This window comes from Triturus cristatus, chromosome 1_2 (genome assembly GCF_964204655.1).
Source record: "Triturus cristatus chromosome 1_2, aTriCri1.1, whole genome shotgun sequence".
In the NCBI taxonomy this organism is placed as follows: domain Eukaryota; kingdom Metazoa; phylum Chordata; class Amphibia; order Caudata; family Salamandridae; genus Triturus; species Triturus cristatus.
Window position 1 is genome coordinate 1,162,107,092 of NC_140580.1, and position 26,926 is coordinate 1,162,134,017.

Here is a 26,926-nt window from a genome sequence, read left to right on the forward strand (position 1 = left end):
GATCTGTGCTAATTTCAGTTCTTTCAGGCATGGTTTTAGATATAGCCTCCGAGGTACTATGTAATAAGGACAAATAAATAAAAAGTGTGCCAGATCTTGCGGAGACTTCCCGTCGCAGCCGGCTACACTTGACCTCGATGGGCCCCACTCGGTACCGCCAGTAAGAGATGAAACAGGTCAAAACGGAACCTTGTTAATAGGTAACGTTCGTAGCCAGTCATAGGCCATGATAGATATGGTTCCATTTGTAGACAGGTTTTAAGTAGAACATGTTTCTTAACACTGTCTTTCTGGAGCTCAACCTCCTCCCGGGCAAATTACCTGGTTGTCATGAATGTATTTTTCACAAAAGTGACATCTGATTTAGTAATGAAATTTGGGGTTAAAAACAGGTCAGGCCGTCCTATTTCAATAAGACGATCGTTAATATACTTCAGCCACGGGACCTTGAACCTACCATCCCATGTTAAAGCTTCTTTTAGTATATCATGGGTAAGAGGTATGTCGTTATTTAGCCAACAGTTCATCCAACACAATAGGGGATTTGCTGCTATTCTATCACTAAGGTAGGGCACACCTAGCTCCTCGTGTACCGAGAAGTTTCCGGTTCCCCTTGGCAGCCTCAGTATCTTCTTCAGAAAGTTATTTTCTACAACCTCCAGGTCCCGCGTCTGGCTGTAGCCCCAGAGCTCGCTTCCGTAGCAAGCAACGGCAACGCTCTTGGCCTGGTATAATTTAAGCAAGGCAGCCACCGGGCTATTGACCATTTTTCTCGCGAAGCCAAGTATGGCTGCGTTAACGCGGGTTACCTCGCCCTTCTTCTTAAGAACAGCGGGGCCCCAAGATAATTGATGATCAAGAAGGACCCCGAGGTATGAAAAGGTTTTGGTGGTTGGAATTTTTTCCCCATTTATGTTAAAAAGATTAGATTTTCGTGACCCTAGGCCTGTCTTCATAACATAGGACTTAGAGTTGTTAATACTTAGGCCTCGAGACTCCATGAAATCAAAGAAGGAGTTTAAAAGTGTCTGAAGGCCGATTGCTGTCCTTGAAATAAGGACAGCGTCGTCCGCGTAGAGCAGAACTGGAACGCCCTTTCGGCCTACATAGGGGTAATCCGCTCCAGTTCTTAGCAAGTATTCCTCTAACTCGTTGATATACAGGTTGAAGAGGAATGGAGCCAGGATACACCCCTGTCGAACACCCCGGTTAATTCTGATATCCCCCGTCACTTTCAGGTCTTGGGTATATCGAATGTGCAGGAAGGAGTGTAATGCAATATTCAGAAGTGTGAAGGCAGGAGAGTCATGCAATACGCAGAAGTGTGAAGGCAAGAGAGTCATGCAATCGCAAATGTGTGTGGCCAGCAGAGTCATGCAATACGCAGCAGTGTGCGGGTGGGAGAGTCATACAATCTGCTGCAATGTGCAGGAAGGAGAGTAATGCAATATGCAGAAGTGTGAAGGCAGGAGAGTCATGCAATCCACAGTTGTGTACGGGCAAGAGAGTCATGTGTTCGTTAGCAGTGTTTGGGCAGAAGAACCATGAAATCCCCAGAAGTGCTTGGGGCAGAGAAGTCTTGCAATCCGCAGCAGTGTGTAGACAGGTGAGTTTTGAATTCCCATTGGTGTGCGGGCAGGAGAGTCTTGCAATCCACAGCAGAGTGCGGAGAGGAGAGTCTTTCAATCCCCTGTAGTGCGCGGACAGGAGAGTCTAGCATTCCCCAGTGGTGTGTGGACAGCAGTCTTGCAATCCGCAGCAGTATGCGGACAGGAGAGTCTTGCATTCCCCAGTGGTGTGCAGACATCAGAGTCTTGCAATCTGCAGCAGTATGCGGACAGGAGAGTCTAGCATTCCCCAGTAGTGTGTGGACAGCAGAGTCTTGCAATCCGCAGCAGTATGAGGACAGGAGAGTCTAGCATTCTGCAGCAGTGTGCGGGCAGGAGAGTCTAGCATTCTGCAGCAGTGTGCGGGCAGGAGAGTCTAGCATTCTGCAGCAGTGTGCGGGCAGGAGAGTCTAGCATTCTGCAGCAGTGTGCGGGCAGGAGAGTCTTGCATTCCGCAGCAGTGTGTGAACAGGAGAGTTTCGCAATCCCCAGCGATGTTCCGTCAGGAGAGTCTTGCAGTCCACAGCAGTGTGCAGGCTCCATACTCCACATGCACCACATCTCATTTGTGGTGGAGTGCTCTGTCTGCCAAACTCTAAATAGCCCATAATCTCTCATTCCCAGGCCAAGTATAGCTCACACAGCAGCATTTTCTGCTTTTGGTTGCAGCTGATGCAGTGATATAGGAAAGGCATAATGGAGCGCATCACGGTAGGGCAAAGGAGGAGTATTAGAACAAAATATCGACTTTAAAATATTGGGAGCCAGAAATGTCAAATTAAATAGCTAGACGCACAAATATTGTGGAGGGCAAATATAATTGAAAAGAATATCGTTTTTGAGGTAAGTAATATTGTTTTAAATAATATTTGTATTTTTAATATCGTTTTCAATAATATTGAAGTTTTTATTATTGTTTTCAATAATATAGGGGCATATGCATCAACATTAGCATTTGCGATTCCTTATTAGCGAAAAATAAGGAATCGCTAATAAGGAATAGCAAAAGGCTATGCATGTAGGAATCGCTATTCAAATAGCGATTCCTTAACATTCCTTATTACCGAATCGGTAATACCGAATCGGTAATAAGGAATATCTACCCATTCATTCCTATGGGCTTGGAGGCCCATAGGAATGAATGTAAAGCCATTCTGTATTAGCGATTCGGTATTACCGAATCGCTAATAGCTGGAGCACTTTCAAGGGTGCCAGGGTGTCAAAAGGACACCCTGTTGCACCCCTGAAAATGATATGTGCACATATGTTGCACACACACATGCTCTAAGGGCATGTGTGTGCGCAACATGACACTTTGAAAAATGCACAAAAGTGCATTTTTCAAAGTTTTTGCAAATTACCATGCAGTTCATCTTCATGGTAATTTGCTCCCCTTATTAGCGAAATCGCTAATTTTTTAACTTTGATGCATTGCATTTAAGGAATCTCACTTTGGGATTCCTTAAATGCAATCGCTATTTAAGGAATCGGTATTTAAGGAATCCCTATTTAAAGAATCGCTATTTAAGGATTCCTTAAATACCGATTTCTGCTTTTGGGTTGATGCATTGGGATTGGGTATTTTTTCCTTAATACCGGGAACTAATAAGGAATCGGTATTTTACCGACTGGATTTTGGCTTGATGCATAAGGCTGATAGTGGTTAAAAAGATTTTTTTTAAAGGTCTGAATGTGTTTTAGTTGATATAATAATGTTGTGTTACTATGAGCTATATAAACATTATTATTGTTTTATAAATATAGTTTATAATTTTAGATAATTTATAATTTTTTATTTAATTTTTAATAGTAATTTATTGTACTGTAGCGGGTTGTTGGGTTTATTGGGGAATAGGGTGGGAAGTTAATTAGTTTATAATCAATTATGAATTATCTAATTAATTTAATTATATGATTGATATTTATTATGTAAATTAGGTAATACTGATTTATTTTTGTTATATGCTATTTGCGGGCTATTACATTTGATGGGGTATAGGGTGGGAACTTAAGTAATTATTATTTATTAATTGATGATTCATTATTTAATTAATTTTTAATTATGTAATTGATGGAATAGTTATTTATTTTACTTAGATTTTAGTTGCAGGCTGTAAGTTTTGCAGAGGTGTAGAGTCGGCCATTAATTAAGTAATAATTCATTAACAGTTTATTGTTAATTTTTATTTGATTTTTAATTATGTCAGATATGGAATATGGATTCATTTTACTTTAGTTGTAGGATGCTAGGTTTTCAGGATAATGGGGAGGAAAGTAATAACTAATTAACTTTTATGTGTTATTTGTAAATTAAGTATTTAATTGAATTTTAAATAAGGAAATTATGGAATAGGTATTTATTTTGATTATATTTTAGGTGTGGGCTGTTGGGTTTGTAGGGGTCTAGGCCTTGTTTTTCTTTTTCATTGTGGTTTTTCAATAACAACGTGTGGGGAAAAACTAAAAATTAGTAACCAAAAAAGAAGAGGGAGGGATAACAATAAGCAACCACACAGGGATATTCAAAATAACACATTAGGACTTCAATTACAGTGCGACAATTAATACAGATTACTCCGTAAGCAGCATTAGAGGCATTACAGCGCATTAACTAGTGGTAACAGTACCTCAGGTGCCTCGGAACATTAGAGGGGTGCGGAAAAAAGCAAGGATATTATATCATACAGTGCAAGACTTGTGCCCCACAGCTGGAAAGGGAAAATAAGAGTTTATTCAAGTTCCATTAACATGTACACACAGCTTGTATGTCAGGGCCAAGCAGCACACGTTCATCCCGTCTCTTCTGGATGAAGTAATAAATAAGAGAGTAATGGTTGCCAGATATTGTTAGTTCCGGGGGAACGAGGCTGTAATGTAGTGTAAGTATCGCTAGTGGTATCACAGTACATTAAATCTCTCATCCAGGCCTTAATTGTGGGTATTGTTTGGAAACCTGCCCCTTAGTGAGGAGCAGGGCGATGTCGGCGAATCGACAAACACCAGCAGTCAATGGTTTTACACAGCTCAACAAAGCCATTAATGGGGAAGGGGATAGTTCCAAGTTGATCGTTAGTGCGAGATGGCGGAAGACCTCCCGCCAGTATGCTAATAGAGGTGCACAGTTCCACGCTAAATGTGAGAAATCTGCGTGTTCGGCTGCGCATGTGGGGCAGCCGTGAGGTTTCACAGGATCCATCTTTGCCAGCACCTGTGGTATGATGTATGCTCTATGTATGTATTTAAAATGTAAGAGTTTATGGAGGTGATTGCAGGAGATCCGTTTGTTCGCAGCAATAGGCCCACGTCACATCCGGCAGAGGGGGCCCAAGGTCCCTTTCCCATGCACCCATCCCTACTGATGGTCGGAGGGTCAGTGCCAAGTGGTATAGTCGGGAGACCAAATGAGCGCTTCTGGCAGATGTAAGGATTAATGAAAGCGGGGGAAAATCTGCTGGTTCCGCTGCAGATAACCGGAGCAAAGTAGGCATAGCGGCGCGCGTTCTACATATGACAAACCTGTCCAAATGGGACCCATCATTCCCCACGAGACTCGCAACGGAGCGTAACTGAGAATCATAAAATAGATCACCAAACTTCTGTAGCCCGCGTTGGGTTAGGGTTTTTAGGTCTCGCCTGACCCAGCGCATGCGCTGGTCTGGCGAGACTTATTGAGAGGGCTCCAAAAAGTGCTACCAGGCCAGCCTAGAGCTACAGTGCATGTGCGCGGGCGCGCGCGCTGCGTTTTACCGCGATTACTTTCACTTTCGCGTAGCCAATAGGTCTCGCTTTTGGGACCTTATAAGTATTTAGTTATGCAACTGTTGCATAGCTAAACACTTATAAGGTCCCAAAGGCGAGACCTATTGGCTATGCCAATGCTTGTTTAGTTAATGTTTCCATAGTTGGGGACACCGATTAATTACCCAGGAGTGCTAAGTGCGGGTAGTAGAGAGGATCAACATTCAAATAACGGCGCAATTTTACCCACGCCCAATATGTCATCTGGAGCGTCGGTATTTCTGTGGGCGATCTAGCTAGGCCATGCGGTATGATGGCAGAGTGAGAATGCGGTCGAGCCTGCGACCAATCCGGCTTAAGAAATTGCAGCCTTGCGTCCAGGTGGTACTAATAATACGCCTAGTGTGACTGCGCCACTAAATAGTATAAATAGAACTCCAGAATGCCAAAGCCACCACGCTGATAGGGCATTGTCAATGTCTGCCTACTGATACGTGGCTGTTTACCAGCCCAGACCAGTCTAGTAAGCATGCCCCGGAGCGTTTCAAAACGTCTGGAGGTAAGTGGAAGAGGAATATTGAGAAACAGGTATAAAAACCGCGGGAGAACCACTATTTTAATGATGGCAATTCTTCCGGTAATAGACAAGGGGAGCTTGAGCCATTGGTCAATCTGAGTGGATAATCGATCAATTGTGGGCCCGTAATTGAGTCAAATAACCTCCGCCGCATTGCGGTGCAAGAGAATGCCCAGGTACCGGGGGGGTCATCCCACCAGCGCAGAGGGAAATCTAGAGTAAAGGGGGCTGTGCATCCGTTAACGGAAACATTTCGGATTTAGTCCGTTTATAACTAGTCCAGAGAAGGTACCACATCATACAATTTTGCAGAGGAGCGGAGGGAGGTTAAGTTCAGGGTCTCGAACAAAAAGCACTACGTCATCTGCATACAGCGAAGCCAATGGAGGGCAGCAGTGAAATCTGAGACCACGTTGTAGGTGACGCTCCTGTTGGTGATGCACCAGGGGGTCCATAGCGATTATAAATAATAATGGAGATAAAGGGCATCCCTGTCTGGCACCCCGCGATAATGTAAACTGATCCGTAAGTGCTCCATTTACCTGAAACCGGGCCAATGGATTTGTGTATAGGAGACATATCAAATCAGAAAAACCTTTGGGGATGCCCAGTATGTGTAATGTGGCATATAGAAAGGACCATTCCAGTGAGTCAAATGCTTTTGCAGCGTCAAGCAGCATCGCCACAGCAGGATGTTCTGGAGTGATTTGATTAATAATTGCGAACAGGGTGTGCAGATTTACGGATTTAGAGCAACCTGGTACGTAACCGGTTTGGAACGGGGATATAATCTTGTTGACCAGAAGGGAAATACGAGTCGCTAGGATCTTAGTAAAGATAATGGCCTAATAAGAGGCGCATCGGCTAGAGGGTTTGCCTGGTTTAAGGAGCAGGGAAATGACGGCTTCACTCATCATAGAAGGAAACCATCCGCTCTCCAAAGATTCTGCTTTAACCTCCAACAGATGAGGAACTAGTAATGCTTATATGTCTTATAAAATATGCTGGACAACCCGTCAGTACCAGGGGCAAGGGTCCCGTTAAGATCTTCTATCGCCTGAGAAAACTCATCCACCGTAATTGGCGATGCCAAAAACGTCTGCTGACCGTCCTCAAGCCAGGCCATGGCCACTTCGGCTAAATAATTAGTGAGAACTTCATTGGAGGGGGGGAGAATGGGTGGTGTATAGGTGAGAGTAATAAGAAAGAAAAGTGGTGATGATGTCAGCATTACCCGTGATTGATGTCCCATCATCAAATTGAAGCTGAGTAATTAAAGAGGATAGATATTGGGGGCGTATCAGTCTAGCTAGCATGCGGCCCAGCCTCTCTCTCTATATATATATATATATATATATACACACACACACACACACACACACACACACACATATATATTGAAATAGCCCTGGGGAGGTGGTGGTCCCAGGAGCTGCGGGGGTGGGGGGCGTGGCTCCCCCACAGATCACATAATTAGCCACGGGGAGGTGGTGGTCCCTGGGGCTGCATGGGGGGGGCTGGAACCCCCCCCATGCATTTTTGTACATTTATTCCCGGGGAGGTCCCCTGCATCCTTATTTTTGTTTGCCTCCGGGACCTGGACCACCTGGGGGCCTAATGGAAACGAAGCACGGAAGGCCATGCTACGTTTCTTTTTATATTTTCAGCTGGATTCGCGGATCCATCGCGAATTCCACCGCAAACTTTAAAAAATAAATGCTTTTTTTGGCCCTTTAAAAAATTAAGGTTACAAAAAATAAGTATTTTGATAAAATATGTTACTCTGTTTGCATATATAAATGTATATAAACATATATATGTGTGTGTGTGTGTGAATTTGTGTGTTTATGTATGTATTTCATATAGTATTACAAATGTGTGGGATTTATTTAATTTACATTCTATTAAATTAAAATATTTTATGTTTACTACTTTAACTTTCAGCCCATCTTACTGATCTCAGAGGTAAACAAACCAAGCTGGGTCAACTATCAGGAGCGAGTGGATCTACCTACTTTCGTGGTCTGAAGCCCCTAACACAAAGGACAGAGGATCCCATATATTTTATAGCCTTCTCCACCGTATCAAAGCCCACAGATAGTTCTAGAAGCACAAGGAAGGAGGCTGCACCCTCATGAATGGAAATGTTTTGTTTCAAAAACCAAATCATGCAGTTTTAATGTCTCAGAAGAACAGTCTAAAACCTGAACGAACACGGGTCAGAACGTTACTGGAGCTCAGATGCATTGCAATTTTTTTCCCAAGAGTTTGGAAAATATGAATAAGATGCTAATTGGATGATTTTTCTAAAATTCAGAGAACGAGAGACTGGAGAGCTGTTACAAGACCTATTTTCAAGGAGTTGGGGATAGATGCTTCTGAGAAGACATGCCTATTGGATGAGACATCAGTGGAACAAATGAATGACAGGCTGTGTTGGCAATCAGACATGAGTGAGATCCCTTGGAGAGTGTGTGGGCTATAAGGGGAGTAGGAGTGATACAAGCTGGTCAAGAGAGGTAGGTTTCAAGCCATAAGGAGGAAGGGCTGCAGGTTGAGAGGGTGACGTGTCACTTGATACAGAAGACAGAGGAGGCGCTACAGTCCGTTTAGCGAATGCAGCGAGTGGCTGATGGAGCTTCGTCAGTCACTGGCTGAACCTTGAATATATTTTGAGGATGTTCCTCTGACTGAGATACACAACTAGTTTCAAAGAAACCAGCAAACATCTCAATGTGGTGTTGACATAATAGGACTGAGTTACTTTGTAGTAAGACGACTTGTGAAACAGCAAGACAAACAATGGACAGCTCACAATAATGCAAAATAATCTAGAGGCTGGTGTCACACATGCAGCGGCGCATGAGTTTTCCACAGGTGTGTGGGTGTGTGTGAGATGGCGCGGAGGGAGACTAGCTTGAGGTGGGACCTCTGTCAGCAAGATGAGCCCCCCTCTGTCCTCTCTAGGGGTTGCACCCCACCACTCTTCAAATACTCACCAGCAAAGGCCTCCCTCCCTTCTGCCATTCTATGCTGGGGGAAGGTTCTGCCTCGACGTGACACTCCAGGACCAGTTGTCCATTGGGCACCACGGTGAAGGTACGCGGCTCGCTTGATCCGACGACTCTGGGCGGGACTGCAGGAGCACAAGAGAAAATCTTGGTTTGAAATGCAAGCCTTTCTTGCACCACCAATGCCAGGCAAAAGTCATGAGGGGCTGCATGCGCTGGTGCCCTCCGCCCCCCTCTATTTTTGAACTCCCCAACTTCCTGGCAGTGGTCAGCATTGCGCAGAAGGTTCACCAGCTGTTGACGTGCCTACAACTGTTTTAGTAAAATGTTGTACCCAAATAGGAGTTCTGCTGGGTTCTTGAAATTATCACAGAGGATCTACTATGGATCTCCGTGAAGTCCAAATATTGGGTAATTTCAGCTGCTGGGGCGATGATGTGGCACTCATTCTACTTTGAAATTCCAAGACTCCAAACTCAAAGGCAACCTTACTGTTCTGACAGTGGCCCACCCACCTGAAAGGGCCTTGACTTGGGCTGGTCCTCCCCAGCAACGGAGACTAACCACGTCCATGAAAAGGACAGGCGTCACGTCCATATGTTTCTGCATCGTCAAATCCCCTTTTACGGCTCACATGAGGCACAGAACTGGTCATAACTTAATTTAGGCACAAAGCCAAATTATTTCCAAAGTAATTCAAGAAGGTGCCAGGTCATTGGCCCCACTCCAGTGTCCTGACAGCTAGCCATCATCACACTCAAACAACTTCTCCCCAAAAAGATTTATGAAGTCACCTCTGTCTGCATTACATCTACTCACACCTTAAAACCTAACTGCCTGTATCCCAACCAAAAAGCTTTGCCGGTAATAAATCAAAAACAGAATATATTGCCGCAGCCGTTCACAAACAATCGCTCTAGGACACAATTCTAAGCAGAATAAATCAACAGTGACTCAAACAATAAATACGATTCTTTTTCGTGGAACAAACTGAAGACCTATTCAAGAGCAGCTAAAATTCCCTAAAGACCAGATAGATTAATTTACCTTTACTTACTTTGAGATGTCAAAGTAACACCCCAATAGCATTTTCCTAGAAGTCAAAGTTATTAAAAATAAGAGCATCAGAGCTTCTGTCCTCTCGAATCCCCAGCACCCTCTGCCCTGACCTCAGTACCTCCCACAGCGTGTTCATCCCTGCTCCCTCAGATCCGGGTAACACAATGCCATCAGCATTCCACACCCCACTTTACCTGGAGCAAGAAGGTGCTGACCTTCGGGCGACGCCAGCAACCGATATTGGTTACCATGCCACCGGCCTCAAACAGCAACACTAGGACCAGGGGCCAACACTGAGGCCAGAGACCCAAGACCCAACCAAGGCATTGGTCGAAACCACCAGTTCTTGGGAATTTCTGTCCACCTGCAGACCGCAAGGGCTCCAAGATACTGCAGCACAATGTGGTTTGTCGACTACAACTCCTAGAATCACAGCGCAGCCTGTGCCTTCGACAATCAAGTAATTGATGTAAACAAGACACTGAAGAATCCCATGTTTCAGTCTATAGTAACAAACTAGTGCAGCAGACCAAGGCTCTCTGATATGGTCATCATACAAGAGTTCTTGGACACCTTCAGCTTGTGCGTCATAATCCACTAATTGGCAGCCTGTGGACACTATGACTAATGCCAATGTTTGCTGAACAATGAAGAACGATGGATAAAACTTAGCTCATTCCGAATCCACCCTTGTCCTCTGCAGAGCCCGCCAAAGGCGCTCGCTTTACATCCTTCCTAATCATTATGTAAATGCCCCCTTAAATATCATGTATGGAGACCTCGTTCTCTCCTGCCAGTAATACATCTATGACCCCTAGAACCACCTGAAAGTCTGTACCCCCTGAACTAATGTACACTTTTATCAGTGACCTGACGTCACGAGAAGCGGATGGGAAAGAGGGGCCCAAACTGATGGCTTCCACTTGGCACCCATCCTGCTCTGGATGCCTTTTTACCGTATGGACCTTGCCACAGTAGCCCCAGCTGTAGGGTTCTGCCTCAGTAGTTACCTACTCATGTCATCAATGTACTGCCATGGTAAAGAAAGCCTCCTGGTTTCATCCTGCGTCGCCCTGACCTCCGTGGAGCCGCAGCAGCCACCCTAGTCAAAGCCAAAGTGGACCCGATATATACCTCTATGCCAGCCTCCAGGGGGACCTGCTGGATAGACTCAGCAGGCCAAACCATGTCTAAAAACTCACATCTAAACACAGAAAGAGTGACTCAAACATGATAATTCTGCACTGGCACCATATGGGGGAGAATGAGTACCTTCGCATCAGAGAGTCCATCCCCACCAATGAAGCAAATCGTCATGCAATTTGAACAGTCCTTCATGCTCCACAAATGTCCTAAATTCAATAATCTTCCATCAGAGACAGGTATATCTTCATTCAAGCATTAAACCTCCGGAACAAATGCATTTCTTACACGAGCACCCTCGTGCAAAAACCTGAAAACATATATTTTGCTGCTTGAAGCGGCAGTACCCCAGTGCGCCTTGAAGTAATGTGGTGTGTGGACTGAACAAAGTGTGTCAATACGTCACATGAAATAATCTTAGCCTCTTACAAATGTGAGCCCGCAAGGTTCCCCTGAATCGTTGCTATGAGTGGGCTGGTTAAGAAGTGCACGTCCCTGCAAAGCTGATGCACTGCTAGCCCAACACTGTCCATTCTTCTCTATAAGAGGTTAATGTGTGTATGTCTATATGTGTGTCGGTATGGATGTCTGCAAGGATGTATCTATGCATATGGTATTTCTGTAGTACAAACCTAGCCCAAAAAAGGCAGCGGAGCACTGTCGAAGGTCAAATACCAGCATAAAGACCATGAGTGACGAGAGGAAGCTGAGTTGTGGACCGTTGACGCACTGTGATGTAGTGTTCTTTAAAGAGGTGCGTATTCAACTCTTTCCTACATTGAAGCAGCGTCCAGGTGATCCTGATGGATATGAGGATGTTGTTCCAATAACACTGGTAGCTGTTCTCTCTCTAGCTCTCAAGCAAGTCGTAAATGTGTTTCTGACCTTCAATGCAGGGGGATAACGCTTGGAAAAGGACTGACATGTTGAATGTCTGCAGAGTTAAAGTGAAAGTACCCACACTCCCGGTGGACACAGCCAGTGTATCTACCCTTGGCTCCCCAGTGCAAGCATAGCAATGACCTACCTTGCATCCGGACCCAGAAACCCCTGGAGGCATCACCAGCAGGACTTCTCGCCAGGCAGACATAGAATCCAGCATCTTCCATCTTGGAGGAGGCGGGAAAGGGTCACATAATATGCGAACAGGAGAGAAGGTGAAGAAATTAAGATTGTATGGCCTCATATCTGTGTCTCAGAGAAGCATGTCCTTAGCCGCTCCCACGCTTGCCCACAGCTGTCTATCAAGAACGGTATAGCATCCACATTTGACCTTGTTTGGGTTCAGTAAATATGATTGGACGCGAACATGTGGGAAAGGAAAATTATAGCAGCCGAAGCCATCGCAGCTCCGTTCTAGATGTCTAGGTGTCTACCCTAGATAGACCTTCTTAGATGCAAGAAAGAGTTGGTGTCAAACCCTTTACTCCTCTGTAGGCACCAACTGAAAGGTTGATCAGTGGGTGATGGTCTCTGCCAATCACAAGGTTTCCCACTAGAACTAATCTCAGGTCATGTTCAAAGGTAACGGATCCTTCCGTCTCAGCCAATATCAGATTTCAGCAAGAGACTTTAAGGTGAAATGTTCTCCACAGACTTGCAGATCCACCCACTTTCTGAATCAAACCCACAAACAGTAACGAGACTCACCTGCACCCGCTCTATGCGCAGGATTTTCCCCGCTATTGCTCCGCCTTCAGCGGTGGACAGCGGCACGCCGTCTTTCTCCCAGGTCACAGTGGGTGTTGGAACGCCCGCCACATTGCATATTAGTTCCAGGGTGGCGTTCACAGCAAGGGACACATCTGTGGCTTGACTGGAGCCCTCGATCTGGGGGGGTGCTGCAACATGCACGAAATAGGAATGAGGGGTTAAGACACCATGTCCATACACTTCTTAGAACTAGTCAGTGGGCCAAAAGGGCCCGTTAGCAAAGGAACCATTATTTTCAACATAGATCGATAGATGGGCAAAGTGTGGATTTTATTAAGAGAGGGAGGCAGTAGGAAGCATATGGAGGCCCTGAGCACGGAAACGGGTAAAGAAGCGATTAAGGAGCAAAGGGCTTGTAGGCTCTCTGCAGGAGCAAGAATAAGATACCACGAGCATGGACCGGGAAAACTTTCATATTAGGCAAACCCATCTCCGCCTTCAGAAGTTCATCTCAGTATGAGTCAATGTTTAAAGGAGAGCAGAAAGACGTAAGGGCCAAACTGTATTGGATCTCTGTTGCACAGAAGAATATGATCTGGGCTGCACAGAGGAGACGGGTCTGGGTGCAACACTGGAGATGACGCTAGTCACGTTTCTACTCTGGAGCAGGAGCCACTGCAGGGCCAACTCTGAAGTAAGAATTAGGATCAGTTCTACAGTGTCTGCACTGGGCAGGGAGCAGCGTTCTACACAGGAGTGTGAGCTAGATGACACAATGGAGTGTGAGTGCAAGTCTAGTCTGCGGTGGAAGTAAACTTCTAGTTTATAGTGGAAGAAAGGTTCCACACTGAAGAGGAATCCAGGTTCTTACTCTGGAGCGTGAGACAGACCCTGCACCGGTGACGGACTCAAGCTTTACTCTCGACTTGGAGTAGGGCTCTCTGTACAGTGAGCAGCAGGTTCTACACAGCACTAGAGGCTGGGTTCTAATCGAAAGACATTTGAGATGTGCTCTCAGCAGCGTTCAAGCCTCGCTGTTTTGTAAGGCAGAAAGCACCAGAAATTCTAAATTGACTGCATTTTAAAACAGCCTAGGCCAAGGGTGTGAAAAGTAAAACCAGATGTTCTTACCCATGACAGAAAGGCGGAAGTGCTTGCTAACTTTCCCCGCTGGGTTCGCTGCTACACAAGAGTAAAGTCCAGCATCACTTGCCCGGACGTGTTGCAGGTGCAGCCTTGTTCCCATTCCATTGGTGATGAGGTTGCTTCTGAGGGTGAAGGGTTCTCCATCCTTCACCCATGACAGGGCTGGGCGTGGTGTCCCAAGAGCCTCGCAGGTTAGGGTAATGGCAGAGCCTACCAGTACTGACACATCCTCAGTGCTCTCTGCCTGCTCCAGAACGGGCCGACCTGCACCGTGAGACAGAAGTCAAGTCAAGATCAACAGCAGCATTCTTTGAAAGCAACACTGTCAGTCAAACTCAACGCAAGGTGGCTGAAAGAAGTCACCCATCCCAAAACATACAGGTCGTGAAAGCCATCCCATGACTCTCCCACACCGCAAGTCCACAGAAGACACTGGCCAACAACACAGGTCAAGGCATCCCCAAGAAGCCAGTCAACTGTAATAGTCTGGCCATCAAACACAACTCACGGCCACCCTAAAAGCCTGGCCATTGATGGAGAGACACCCACAGTCAAACAATGCTCAAGGACATCTCAAGGACTCAGCTACCTGTAAGAGAAATCAATCAAGAGACAGAGTCCTGACATCTGTAAGAGACACTGGTCAGCAAGCACAGTTCTTTTCAATCCCTAAGAAAGGCAGGTAACTGACCAATGTTCTGGCCATTAAAACTGGTCAAAGCTACCTCAAAGAGCCAGATAGTTCAAAGGGACACTGACCAGCAGACACAGCTCAACAAGAACCAGTCATTGGTCATAAAACACAGCAGCAAGGTCATCTCAAACAGCCAGTCATCGCCTATAAAACACAGCTCAAAGGCATCTAAAGGAAACAGAAACATTAAGGTAACACCAGCCATCAACAGAGCTTAAGGACAATCCCTGCTGAGAAGACATTGATGAGAGACAAGTAAAAGAGACCCAGCTAGTTTGAGAATGTTCATGTCTAGTGCAACATCAACAACTCCTCTTCAACTCCAGCTTTACCAAAGTTTCCACACTGCTAACAAAACAGTAAGCCGAGTCTGAGTCTTTCAAAATTCAAAATCCACATTACTTTCAAATTTCTCAGGTTTAAATCTGTTACAAGGATGCAACCTCTTGCACAATGTCAGTAATGTCAGTAACATAGTTTAGTTTCATAGCCTGAGCAGTAACATACTGCTCTGTAGGGAAGTAATAGAAAATCTGCCACAAAATGGCGTAATTCCCTTCTGCTTCTTCTGTGGTATCAATGCCCCTGCTTATAACCTCGTTCCAGGGCTGTGGTAACTTCAGAATCTGCAGAAAAGTGTTTGGGCCCAACTTAGAATTACAAATTCTGCACTAAGTGAGGTTGGACCTCAGATTGTAACCACTTAAATTCCTGCAGGGCACGCTACACAAACCACACCCTGGAGTTACACTAGTTACACTGCGATGCATGTCCTCTGCGTCCACCTTTGACACGCCATGCACGTTTTGCCTACTATGAATGTCTGCATTTACCTAGTTCCATCTCAGTTTGCCTATTTTTGTATTCTCGCTTTGTCTTGAAGTGCTCCAAAGTGCCAAAAGGTGACAAGGTACCATCATTGAAACACAATACATAAATAGGTAGATAACATCAGCCCACCGACGCCCAATTGTCCACTGAGTGCTACACCTGCGCCACTCGAAAAAACCCAGGGTTTTCAAAATTTATCAGAACGTTAAATCAATTGCCTGCTCTACAGGAATAATTAGACAATCACAGAGATCCCCATCCTTTCCACTTCTTCTATCGGAGGTTTCTATAACTCTTCTATTTATTCTACTTGTATGACTTTCACACTTGAGTATGTCATCCAATAAAGTGTAAAGGGCACCCACTCTGGACCAGAAGGATGAATGTCCTCTCGGCTGCGCCCGCCTGGCTGGAGGCAATGCAGGTGTAGTTACCAGCATCCAAGGCCTGCACTTGAGAAATCCTGTGAGAAAGGGGAGGAGAGGAAAAGTGGCAGAGTTGGTTTATGTCTTGCTATCAGTTACTGCACATCTTCCTTCAGTAAAGGACAGAGGGGCAACAACACCCATGGACCATTATTGTAAAATGTGCCCTAAACATTGGCTTACATGCCATTCCCACAATGCACTGCACATTCGAAAGTGAGGTCCTACATGTGTGATGTTGTCTGCGCTTCTGTAGCAGTGCCCCCTCGCCCTTCGGGATGTGCTGTCTCTTGGGACAGTAGGACACCATGGTCTCCCATCTCACCTGAGCGTGCTCCCAGTTGTGGAGAGCCGGATGCGGTCAAACACAGGAAGCGGAAATCCGTCTTTTAACCAGTTTATGTGAACAGGCAGGGAGCTCCGGGCCTGGCACTCCAGGGTCACCAGTCCCCCAGGAACAGCAGAGATAGCGTTCGACTCGCTGCTTCCTCGACTGATAGTTGGAGGGACTGGGGGAAGACAAGACAGGGCCATGGATGCAGTGCGGAAGCACTTACATTGATTATAATGCACTTTATTAAGGTTTTTACAGAATTTCATTGCATATTTGACATTTTGCTTAGAAGCAACATGTGAGCGGGTTAGGGTCACGCCCCCTGCAGAAGGCTAAGGTCATGCAAACAGGATAGCCAACAGCATCAAGGCACAATACCCGGTAATCTTGCATAAAAGAGGAGAGGCCTAACAAACAACATCGAAGATTCCGAAAACCCCGCATCACCAAGGGCAACCTCTGGCCACTAAGAGCCATAAGACCCTGAGCTGCCACACCCGCAGCATCGCAGAGGATATGGGTCGTGATGATAAAACAAAACCTCTCTGCATTATCTCTGAGACTGGAAGAAAGATATGGATTGGTGTATGGTAGCGGAGAAGGTAGTATATGAAAGCAGGGGCAGTCCCAAAAAGTGGGAGCAAGTTTGGGGCAAATGGAACGTATATCATGGTAGTCCATGTATGGCCCCTTGGGTGTCATCTAGAGGATGTATGAATGTAAGAGAGAGGGTACCCAATGAGGGGGCTGTTGGGGAAGAGTAAAGAAATGTGGACAAAATATAGTTTGGAGAACTAGTGTAAACCAAAGTTGCAATGGTCTCTGAGAGCTCTGATGTAATTACTGCCACAAACCTTGTTATGTTATTAAGAAAAAGGAGTTTTAAAAAAATCCTCATGCATTTATAGCCACATTAACAGTTTCTGTGGCAGATTTGTGTCTGACACATGGGTTAGTGCTCACAGGATAGTGCAGTACTTTGTTGTATCAGTTTGTGATTGACGTAGCCTTTCTAGCACAAACTCTTTAGCAGCAGGTCACATGGGTGTAGTATCACATACATGTGACTGCCCTGAGAACCTTCTACTCACAGCTCCAGAGACACGCTCCACAGTCACCCTGACAGGTTGGAGGCCTGTCCTATCACCCCAGGCCTTCCCTCTTCCACAGTGACAACATCGTTTTCAGGGATGGGGTCCATGGTAATCTCTGGCATCTATCAAGGAACCATGGTAACACATTGACAGGAAACTATAAACATTTTCTAGTGTTGCATATTTAGATCAAACCCACATCCAGGGTTAATGTGGACACCTTTTCATACTGTATGTAATGAGTCAATATCTGTAGGAAGGTTTCTGATAGCCAAGGGCAGAGAACTTTCACTTCATTGTGCTCAAAACAGTACATCAAAAAGCATTTGCAATGCAATCGGCCTCGCCTTTGGGACCTTATATGTATTTAGCTATGCAGCGCATTAGCCTGGGTGCTGAAACATCTACTGTTCTTTAACATGGAGGGAAAGTAGGCACCAAGCTGCGTGACACGCCAGGTATAGAAACACATGGAGAGAAATATTGCCTTTCAGCTGCAAATGGTATAGTCCAAAGAGCTGTTTCTAATAGAAAATCAGGGCCTTCAGTGGTCATATCACTGAAAATACAAGATTTGACAAAAAATATTATTGTCTACGGGTGCTCGTGGAAGCCAAATTCTATGGACTGGAACCTGGAGAATGCTTGAGTGATTCTGGTATTTTACTGCCCTCTGCTGGTCATTTTCTATCAAGAAAGTCAAATAGAGACAGTTGCCAGAAAAATTAAAAAAAAATAAAGTTCCTCAGCAGAAAGCAGTTCTGGTATTTTACTGACCTATAATCGTCGTTTTCTATCAAGACAATTAAATAGAGGCAGTTGAACAAGCAAAAAGCTATTCTGGTATTTTACTGACCTCTACTGGTCGTTTTCTATCATGACAGATAAATAGAAGCAGTTGAACAGAAAAAGAAGTCCCTAGACGGAAGCAGACAAGTCCTAGGGCTGATATCCAGAGCCCACAAAGTACATACACATATAGGTATATACTAAAGTATATACAAGAGGGCTTGAATGCTCGACCTAAAAACTACAGTGATTTACTTACTTTTAAAAATTCAATAGATTTATGCCAATTTGGTGCCTTTTTTAAGATATAAATACACTCTATTTTTCTAAATTGATGTTGGATTTTTATTGTGTTGTGTTTCTTGCTTATAAACTGTGTTGATACTTCTAAATGCGTTAGACTTGTCCCTTGGATTAAGCCGGAGTGCTCTGTGGCACAGACACTCAGGAGTGAGCAGAGGGATTTATTAGAGAAACTTAACTGGACCTGATAATGTGCCAGTATTACACGGTAAAGTCTCACAACCACACACATAATAATCTATTTTCCTACAGCCTGTATGGACATAAAACGAGGTATAGCAAAGACTGCTGAAAGCATTAGCAGCACGCGTGTTCCCATTTATCGTATCATGATAGGGATGAAAATTCTTCTTGAGAAAGTAACTAAGCCTGGGCAAAATGTAAATTATGCCACAGTAATTTTTGCAATGTGAAATATTTTGTGTTACGTTGTTATTTAAAATACCTCAAATTACACCATTACGCCACTCAACATAATTATGGTCCGTTCACCTTACAATTTTACAGTGAACACGCCATTCACGGTTTAAATTACAGCAAACACACAGGAACAGCAGAATGCAACAGCTTTTTTGCAATTTTTTTTAGCGCAAATTACATCCAGGTGTCAAAAATTGATGCAAAGGCGCATTTTGTACTAAATATAGTGCAAAATGATTGATCTCTATGTTACATAATTTTGCTGAAATTCTGCGTAATTACGCAACACCAAATTACTCAAATTTAAAAAACTGCTAAATATAACAGAACCATACAAAATAAATCGAGTCCAAAGACGTCATAGTAGGCTCCGGCCGCTGTGACCTTGTTGAATAAATCCACGTTATGGTAAGGTAAGGTGTTAGACCAACACTGCACGCCACCCAAATTCAACAGTTGAATCAATTAGATAAGGGCGTTCCATGTCGACTGGCGTAAAGTCGATTGGACATAAAAAAGTGCGACGGATCCACACACAGCTGGTCGACCGACCCCAATTCGAGCAGGTTTGTGAGTAAAACTCCCAGGGGAGGCCCAAGGTCGTGCGTCTTTCTCACAGTGTCTGTGTGTTCGTTGTTGTGTGATGTATTTGAGTGATTAGCAGAAATCGGAGAAAGAGTCACCCGAATGCAGGTCAGGGGTGCCAAGTACAGGATTCTAGTTCACATGCTTATTACAAAGACTGCATGTACTGTAACGGATTCTTATATAAGCAGTGCTTTAAATGGGCTGGTACTCACCGGTACTGAGTACCGGCACTTCCAAGTTTTCCAGCCGTCAGTACCGGCACTTTTTACTTTAGTCAGGGAGAGTACCGGTACCCTGATTGATGGCACGGTAGGCTCGGACTAGGTATCTCCTCCAAAGCAGGACAGATGCTGCTCTGCTTCCAGAGCTCGCAATCACACTGAGCAGCCTCTTGCAGAGAGGCTGCTGGATTAGCAGCGCCCATTTGAATTCCCCACCCTGCAGGTGCTGCAGAGGGCTTGTGATTAACAGGACGGGATCTGGGCACTGCTGATTAGGCATTTAACGACCATTCAGCTGAAAGTACTTTAGCCCTCCCAACCCCCGCTCTGTCAGGTGTGTGAAATGTGTGCCGTTTTAAATAATATGAACACCTCCCGATGGATGGAAGCCATTGAATACCATCACGGAATTAATGTCCTGGTGGCTGTGGCTATTTGTGAAACTTCGTATACAAAGCCTTAACGTTGAAGTCAGAAAATAAGAAAAAGTTTTGTCAATTAAACAAGAAAGAAAAAAAGAAGAATTAATTCATCATATCCAAGAGGTCTCCATTTCAGCCAGATTTTTCATGTGCCTGTTTCTCATTGATTGGAGATATACAAGATGCCAGTGTAACATTATTGGGTACACCTGCTAAATCACCTACATCTTAGGCTGATATACATTTCCTGTGTCCCGAAGAAGACCCGATACGACTATTTATAACTAGTGCTCGGTGTAGGGTCGAAACGTCGACGGCTTTCTAGTCCTTTATCAATCAGATCTCCTTGTTAGTTAAAATATAGGATATGTGTCTTGCAAGGAGCACTGTATATCTATAAGGAAACTAAGGACATTCAAAATAACATTTTTCGTATATATTTTGCTTTACTTAGTAAATACGTGTATATATTGTAACTATTCACATTGTCACTTATTGCACTAAATCACCTTATTCACTTTGTCACTGCGTCGTTTTCTCAAATTATTGTATATACAGCCTTTCTTCTTTTTGTGATTATTCTTATCCTTGAAAGAATAGATACTTAATTTGAATATAAACAATACATTTCTGTATTTAAATTGTATATCCTTTATTGATATTGATTAATCAATTGATTAGTATATGCTGTGAGATTTGATTTATTGTTAACGAAATTATTTTTTTCCCTATGGAACCATTGTTTATATTATGTTGATGTGGCCCAGGTTCCTTGGGTTATAGGGTTACCCCTGTTTCTTTAACCTCAGGTGTGTGAAATGGGCTGGAGCGGTGGGTCAGTAATCCGGTCCCATTTTGGGCATTGAACTGGCCATACTAAAGCGAGTGGCGGTGCAACACAAACCTACACCCTCGCCAAAGCTGGGATTTGTTTCGTGTTTTTTCAGCACAGGAGCTGCTTCCCTTTGTGTGCCCCTCCGACATTATTGGCTGCCTTTACATGGTAACAACGAGGGCTCCCTGGGTCTAAAGTCAGCCCTCTCCAAAGAGCAATAAATGCAAAAAGAAAAAAGTGTCTGAAAAGTTTCAGCGCTCTGTCCATCATCTCTTTGTGTTTGCTTTGTTTGCCCTAAGTTGGCAGGGTATGCCCAGACGTGGGTCCTTTGCTCACTTTACCACTGGATTCAAGCTAGCCTGGCTCATGAAGGGTGTTACCCAAAAACCGGTCCCAGGATGCTTGTTTCTGGTTCAGGGAAGACCTGGCTTGGCAGTTCGGGCTGGACTGTTCCCATGCGGCACAGGGTCAAGACTGATTTGCATATAGCTGTGTCTGAACTGGGGTGGCGAAGTGAGCTAAAGAACGATGATGGATTCAACCCAGATCTGTGACTGGGGATAAGTATCTGCAAAGTTTCAGAGCTCCGTCCATCATCTCCTTGTGTTTGCTTTGTTCGCCCTCAGTTGGCAGTGTATGCCAACACGTGGGTCCCTTGCTCACTTTGCCACTGGATTCAAGCTAGCCTGGCTGAAGAGCTGTTAGCACGAAACCGGTCCCAGGATGCTTGTTTCCGGTCCAGGGAAGACATGGCTTGGCAGTTCGGGCTGGACTGTTCCCATGAGGCACAGGGTCAAGACTGATTTGCATATAGCTGTGCCTCAACTGGGGTGGCGAAGTGAGCTAAAGAAAAATGATAGATTCAACCCAGATCTGTGACTGGGGGTGAGTGTCTGAAAAGTTTCAGCTCTCCATCTATCATCTCCTTGTGTTTGCTTTGTTCGCCCTAAGTTGGCAGGGTATGCCCAGACGTGGGTCCCTTGCACACTTTGCCACTGGATTCAAGATAGCCTGGCTGATAAGGGCTGTTAACCCGAAACCGGTCCCAGGATGCTTGTTTCCAGTCCAGGGAAGAAATGGCTTGGCATATCAGGCTGGACTGTTTCCATGAGGCACAGGGTCAAGACTGATTTGCATATAGCTGTGCCTCAACTGGGGTAACAAAGTGAGCTAAAGAACAATGATGCATTCAACCCAGATCTGTGACTGGGGGTGAGTGTCTGAAAAGTTTCAGCACTCCGTCCATCATCTCCTTGTGTGTGCTTTGTTCGCTCTAAGTTGGCAGGGTATGCCCAGACACGGGTCAGACTGATTTGCATATGGCTGGGTCTGCACTGCGGTGGTGAATTGAGCTAAAGAATGATGATGGATTTAACCCAGATCTGTGACTGGGGGTGAGTGTGTAAATTGTTTCAGCGCTGCATCCATCATCTTGTGTTTGCTCTGTTCGCCCAAAGAGCAATGAAGAGCAGGGAATGCTCAGCACCTCAGGAATGACAACTGGCAATGGATCTGGTTGGGGGGAAACGAGATAAACATAGAAGGAAGGGGGGTGAATGTATAAAAGTGTGGTGACAGCAGAAGTTAGGATTGCCACTATTTCCGATAAAAATACCATATATTAGTTCAATTCTGAAATGGGTGCTTAGAAATGGTGTTTTAATATAAATGTGTGTAAAGTTAAAAAATCTGCTTTATTTCGTGAAGTAACTGGTTTAACTATTGATGAACCACATGTGATTTCAATTAAATTACCTCTTTAAATGCCGGTAAGCACTCTGATCAAGAGAAATTAAATAACTTTTAGCCTGAAATTTAGTTTAAAACGTGGCCTTGCAGGATTTACAGGGCTGCGACGGCGCGTGTGCATGCGCACAGGCACACACTTTCGCAGCTTGCAAATACTTTTGAAGTGATTGATTGATTTATGCTTTTATTTACTGGAAAAAATATCAATCCTGATTTAGCAATGTTTTTTTTTTGCGAGCCTTTATTTAAAAATATAGGCCTCAACAGTAAGCGTGCTATATCAACACAAATAACGAAATATAGCACAAGAAAATACTGGCCAGGTGGCAAATGCCGGATATGGGTACATCATGGAGTGGAGGAGAGGACGCAAGCGGGGAAAAAAATAGTGACAAAATGTAAGAGACTTGTGGAGAGAGTAAGCGAGAGGTGGGAGTAAGAGGGGCAGAACCATGGAGAGAAGGTTAGAGGCTGGGTAGAAACGAGAGGCGAATAGAGAACGGAGAGGAGATATGGATGTAAAGACACTGAACCAGCAAGAGGCAGGAAGAACCTGACCGTAGTGAAAAGGGCAGAGACAGTGCTTTAAATGGGACGATACTCACAGGTACTGAGTACCGGCACTTCTTATTTTTATCACTGTTAGTACCGGCACTTCGCTACTGGGAGGCTCATTGGCTTATAGTGCTGGTGAGCACTAGGCTGTCCGAGAAGAAGCTGTCGCTGACAGCCAAGGCGCTTCTGTCGTCCTGAGCTCAGCCGCTGCTGACTGTGCAGCATAGGCTCCAATGCACGGTGGAAGGCTTTTGTGTACGCTGCTTGTTTGTTTCTGTGTGTGTGCACGCTTGAGAATATATTGCATTGTGCCAAACAACAAATACCGGCATGACATTAAGAAGTTGCAATATTACAAAACAAGGACATGTTAACATATCCTGTTTGCCATTTTGTGTAATGATTTAACCTATTTTGTTTACGTAAATGCATTTCTGTTGTGTTTTGATATCTGCTGCAACTGGTATAGAAGCCATTAAGTATGATTATGTGTTTCCCATAGCCCCGCCCATAGCCCGCCCACCTCTAGCTCATTTTAATGCCCACCTGCACTCATTCTCTCCCATTTAAAGCACTGTAAGTAAGCTTATTTGACCACACCCCTTTTAAAGGTCCCCACCTTTTTCATCCCACTCAAAGTGCTACTACCACCAGCCCCACTGGTGGTCTTCATGCCACCTACCATGAACGTTCAGCAGAAACACTTTGGTGTCTTCACCAGCGATGTTCCGAGCGCGGCACGTGTACGTCCCTGCGTCAGAGGCCTGGGGCGCCATCAGAACCAGGGATCTTCCATCAGGAGAAAGACTGCATAGAAACATGGTGAGATATGAGTATACCAGAGGTATGCTATCATACAGCCCTCTACCTTAGTGTACCCTCACTCCCGGGGGCTCCACTTCCATCCAGCGGAGTCTGTTCTCCATCTGAGGCTGTTGCGACTCCGTGACGTGTGTGTAGAAGCATCCAGTGTAGTACAGTGCTGGCACTGGTGGTGATACTGCTGCCACACACACACACTTTAGGCATTAAAAGGGACTGGGACACAAGAAGGTAAAGTAGTTTGCCCACGGTCACGCATTTACCCACGGAAGGAAGCAGGCATGAGACCCCTATCTGCGCGATCACACTTGTCTATCTTGCTGATGGCCCATCTCTACACCTGACAATGACTCCAGACCATCATTGTCCAATCAGAAGTCCAGTTCTGCTCAGGACCCACTGCACACTTGGACATGGCTGCATGCCTCATGCGTGAACCATCAACATTGAGCTGAGCATGGACCGCGCAAGCACCCCTGGCACATGTAAGTAGCATGCAGAGAAAACTTTCAGCAAGTTGTGAGCGTGGGTCACCGCAAGGAAGCAGATTTGAGATCATTCCATCGCAGTAAAGTAGCTTTTTGACTATGTGTAAAGAATATTACATATTGGAACCAACAATTATATTTCCCTGAAGAAAAGTAGGGAAACCACCACCCGCGCTACAGACATGACCATGGCCGAGCTGACCATCCATGACGGAAGAGCAGGGTCAGCACCTGGACATCTTGCCGCTGAAGTTGTTTCCCTAGTATGCAGTGAGCTGATTCCAGCTCCTCGCTTTTCCCATCAGCCCAGCACCCCCTCTTTGAGGCTGTAGATCTGGACACATATGCCCCCCTCAGGCCATGGTCAGTTGCTACAATACACAGCAGGACTCATACCTGGTGTGAGGGTCAGAGGGCAGGTCTAGCACCCTGCCATCCTTCAACCATGTGATTTCTGGTTCCGGAGTCCCTTCGGCCGCGCACTCCAGCGTCACTTCCTGCCTCTCTGTGGCACTGCGCTCACTGGGGACCCCAGCGTCGAGGATTCTGGGCGCCACTGAAAGGGAACCAGGTACGTTACCAGAGGTAGTATGATCTATTAAACAGGATCAATGAAAGAATAATTCAGACAGAAAGAAGATAGGCAAAAAGTGACAAAAATAGCAGATTATTAAGTAAGCCAATATATTTTTCAAAACTATCACTTAAAAAAAGGTTAGTTTAATAATAAATACTTTGTGAATTTACACCCACACGAACACAGTGGACACCCAGTGCTGCAAGCTCTTTGAAACTGTGTCTGGTTCACACTCTATGCCCTCTCTCTGAAGCACGCTCAAGCTGGCCACCCTCATCCTGTGCTGTGATTTTCAGTCTTTCAAGAGAGGCACTATGTTTGGCGACATTTCTCCTTGGCGCTGCCCTGTCCGCACTGATCTCTGTGTGGCGCTCTCCTCCTCTGCCCACCAGCCTCTGCCTCCCAAGGCCTGCTGCTTCCGTGCACATCTCTGCAGCCTCCAGGCTTTCCATCGAATTGATGCGAATGGGACAGAGCCAGGTCGCGTGTAACCCTCCCTGCCAGCTCGCGCGGGGTTCGGATCCTACGGTGCTGATGTGAGCCGGTTTAAGCATTTACATCCTTTATATATTGCCAGTCTCTTTTTCCTTCCTTTACCTGTACCTAAGGTCTAACACGCTTGGGGCATTTTAAGTTTGTTATTATGATATGTGGACATGAATATCTCCCTGAATAGAGATTTGTCAGTAATAAAAACAGATGCACGACCTTTGTGTGTCATTTCGGGCTTACAGTAGGTACAAAGTGTGGATCGACTGACAGACAAAGGGGCTTGTTTACAGATTTGGGGGGTTACTGGTCGTACAGTAGGAGGCACAGGTCATAAACTCTGCCACCCTGGCAGATTACCAGCTGCCACGTGCAGAGATCTCCAGACACGCCACCACGGCCGCGCCTCTGAAGGCACTATAAGGTCGTCAGCAGCATGAATGTTTTATGTGACTGCTCAGCAAACCGTTCGTTTGCCAAAAACAAGCTCCCAAGGCAGGAGTTTGTTTTGTATAAAACAAAATACTAACGACCCTGGCATCATGGCACTTTTCTCCCAGGATGTGAGGAGTCCTGATTAGATCAAACTGATCAGACAGCGCAAGGCATATTGAGGGCTTATCAGACAGCGCAAGGCATATTGTGGGCTTATCAGAAAGCGCAAGGCATATTGTAGGCTTATTAGAGAGCGCAAGACATATTGTGGGCTAATCAGACAGCGCAAGACATATTGTGGGCTTATCAGACAGCGCAAGACATATTGTGGGCTTATCAGACAGCGCAAGACATATTGTGGGCTTATCAGACAGCGCAAGACACATTGTGGGCTTATCAGACAGCGCAAGGCATATTGTGGGCTTATCAGACAGCGCAAGGCATATTGTGGGCTTATCAGACAGCGCAAGGCATATTGTGGGCTTATCAGACAGCGCAAGACACATTGTGGGCTTATCAGACAGCGCAAGACACATTGTGGGCTTATCAGACAGCGCAAGGCATATTGTGGGCTTATCAGAAAGCGCAAGACATATTGTAGGCTTATTAGACAGCGCAAGACATATTGTGAGCTTATCAGACAGCGCAAGACATATTGTGGGCTTATCAGACAGCGCAAGGCATATTGAGGGCTTATCAGACAGCGCAAGACATATTGTGGGCTTATCAGACAGCGCAAGACATATTGTGGGTTTATCAGACAGCGCAAGACATATTGTGGGTTTATAAGACAGCGCAAGGCATATTGTGGGCTTATCAGACAGCGCAAGACACATTGTGGGCTTATCAGACAGCGCAAGACACATTGTGGGCTTATCAGACAGCGCAAGGCATATTGAGGGCTTATCAGACAGCGCAAGA

General features: G+C 45.2%; 1 protein-coding gene across 1 annotated transcript in view; it reads right to left on the bottom strand.

The window, feature by feature from the left end:
- Positions 1-26,926, bottom strand: part of HMCN2 (hemicentin 2) — a 769,579-nt gene that overhangs the window by 89,286 nt on the left and 653,367 nt on the right. The window contains exons 64-71 of the mRNA XM_085613971.1: positions 24,901-25,060; positions 23,877-24,001; positions 16,210-16,393; positions 15,825-15,922; positions 13,920-14,198; positions 12,786-12,976; positions 12,163-12,244; positions 8,922-9,058 (exon numbers count right to left, since the gene is read on the bottom strand). Coding sequence (XP_085470097.1) covers positions 8,922-9,058; positions 12,163-12,244; positions 12,786-12,976; positions 13,920-14,198; positions 15,825-15,922; positions 16,210-16,393; positions 23,877-24,001; positions 24,901-25,060 — 1,256 coding nt within the window. The remainder of the gene's footprint in view (positions 1-8,921; positions 9,059-12,162; positions 12,245-12,785; positions 12,977-13,919; positions 14,199-15,824; positions 15,923-16,209; positions 16,394-23,876; positions 24,002-24,900; positions 25,061-26,926) is intronic.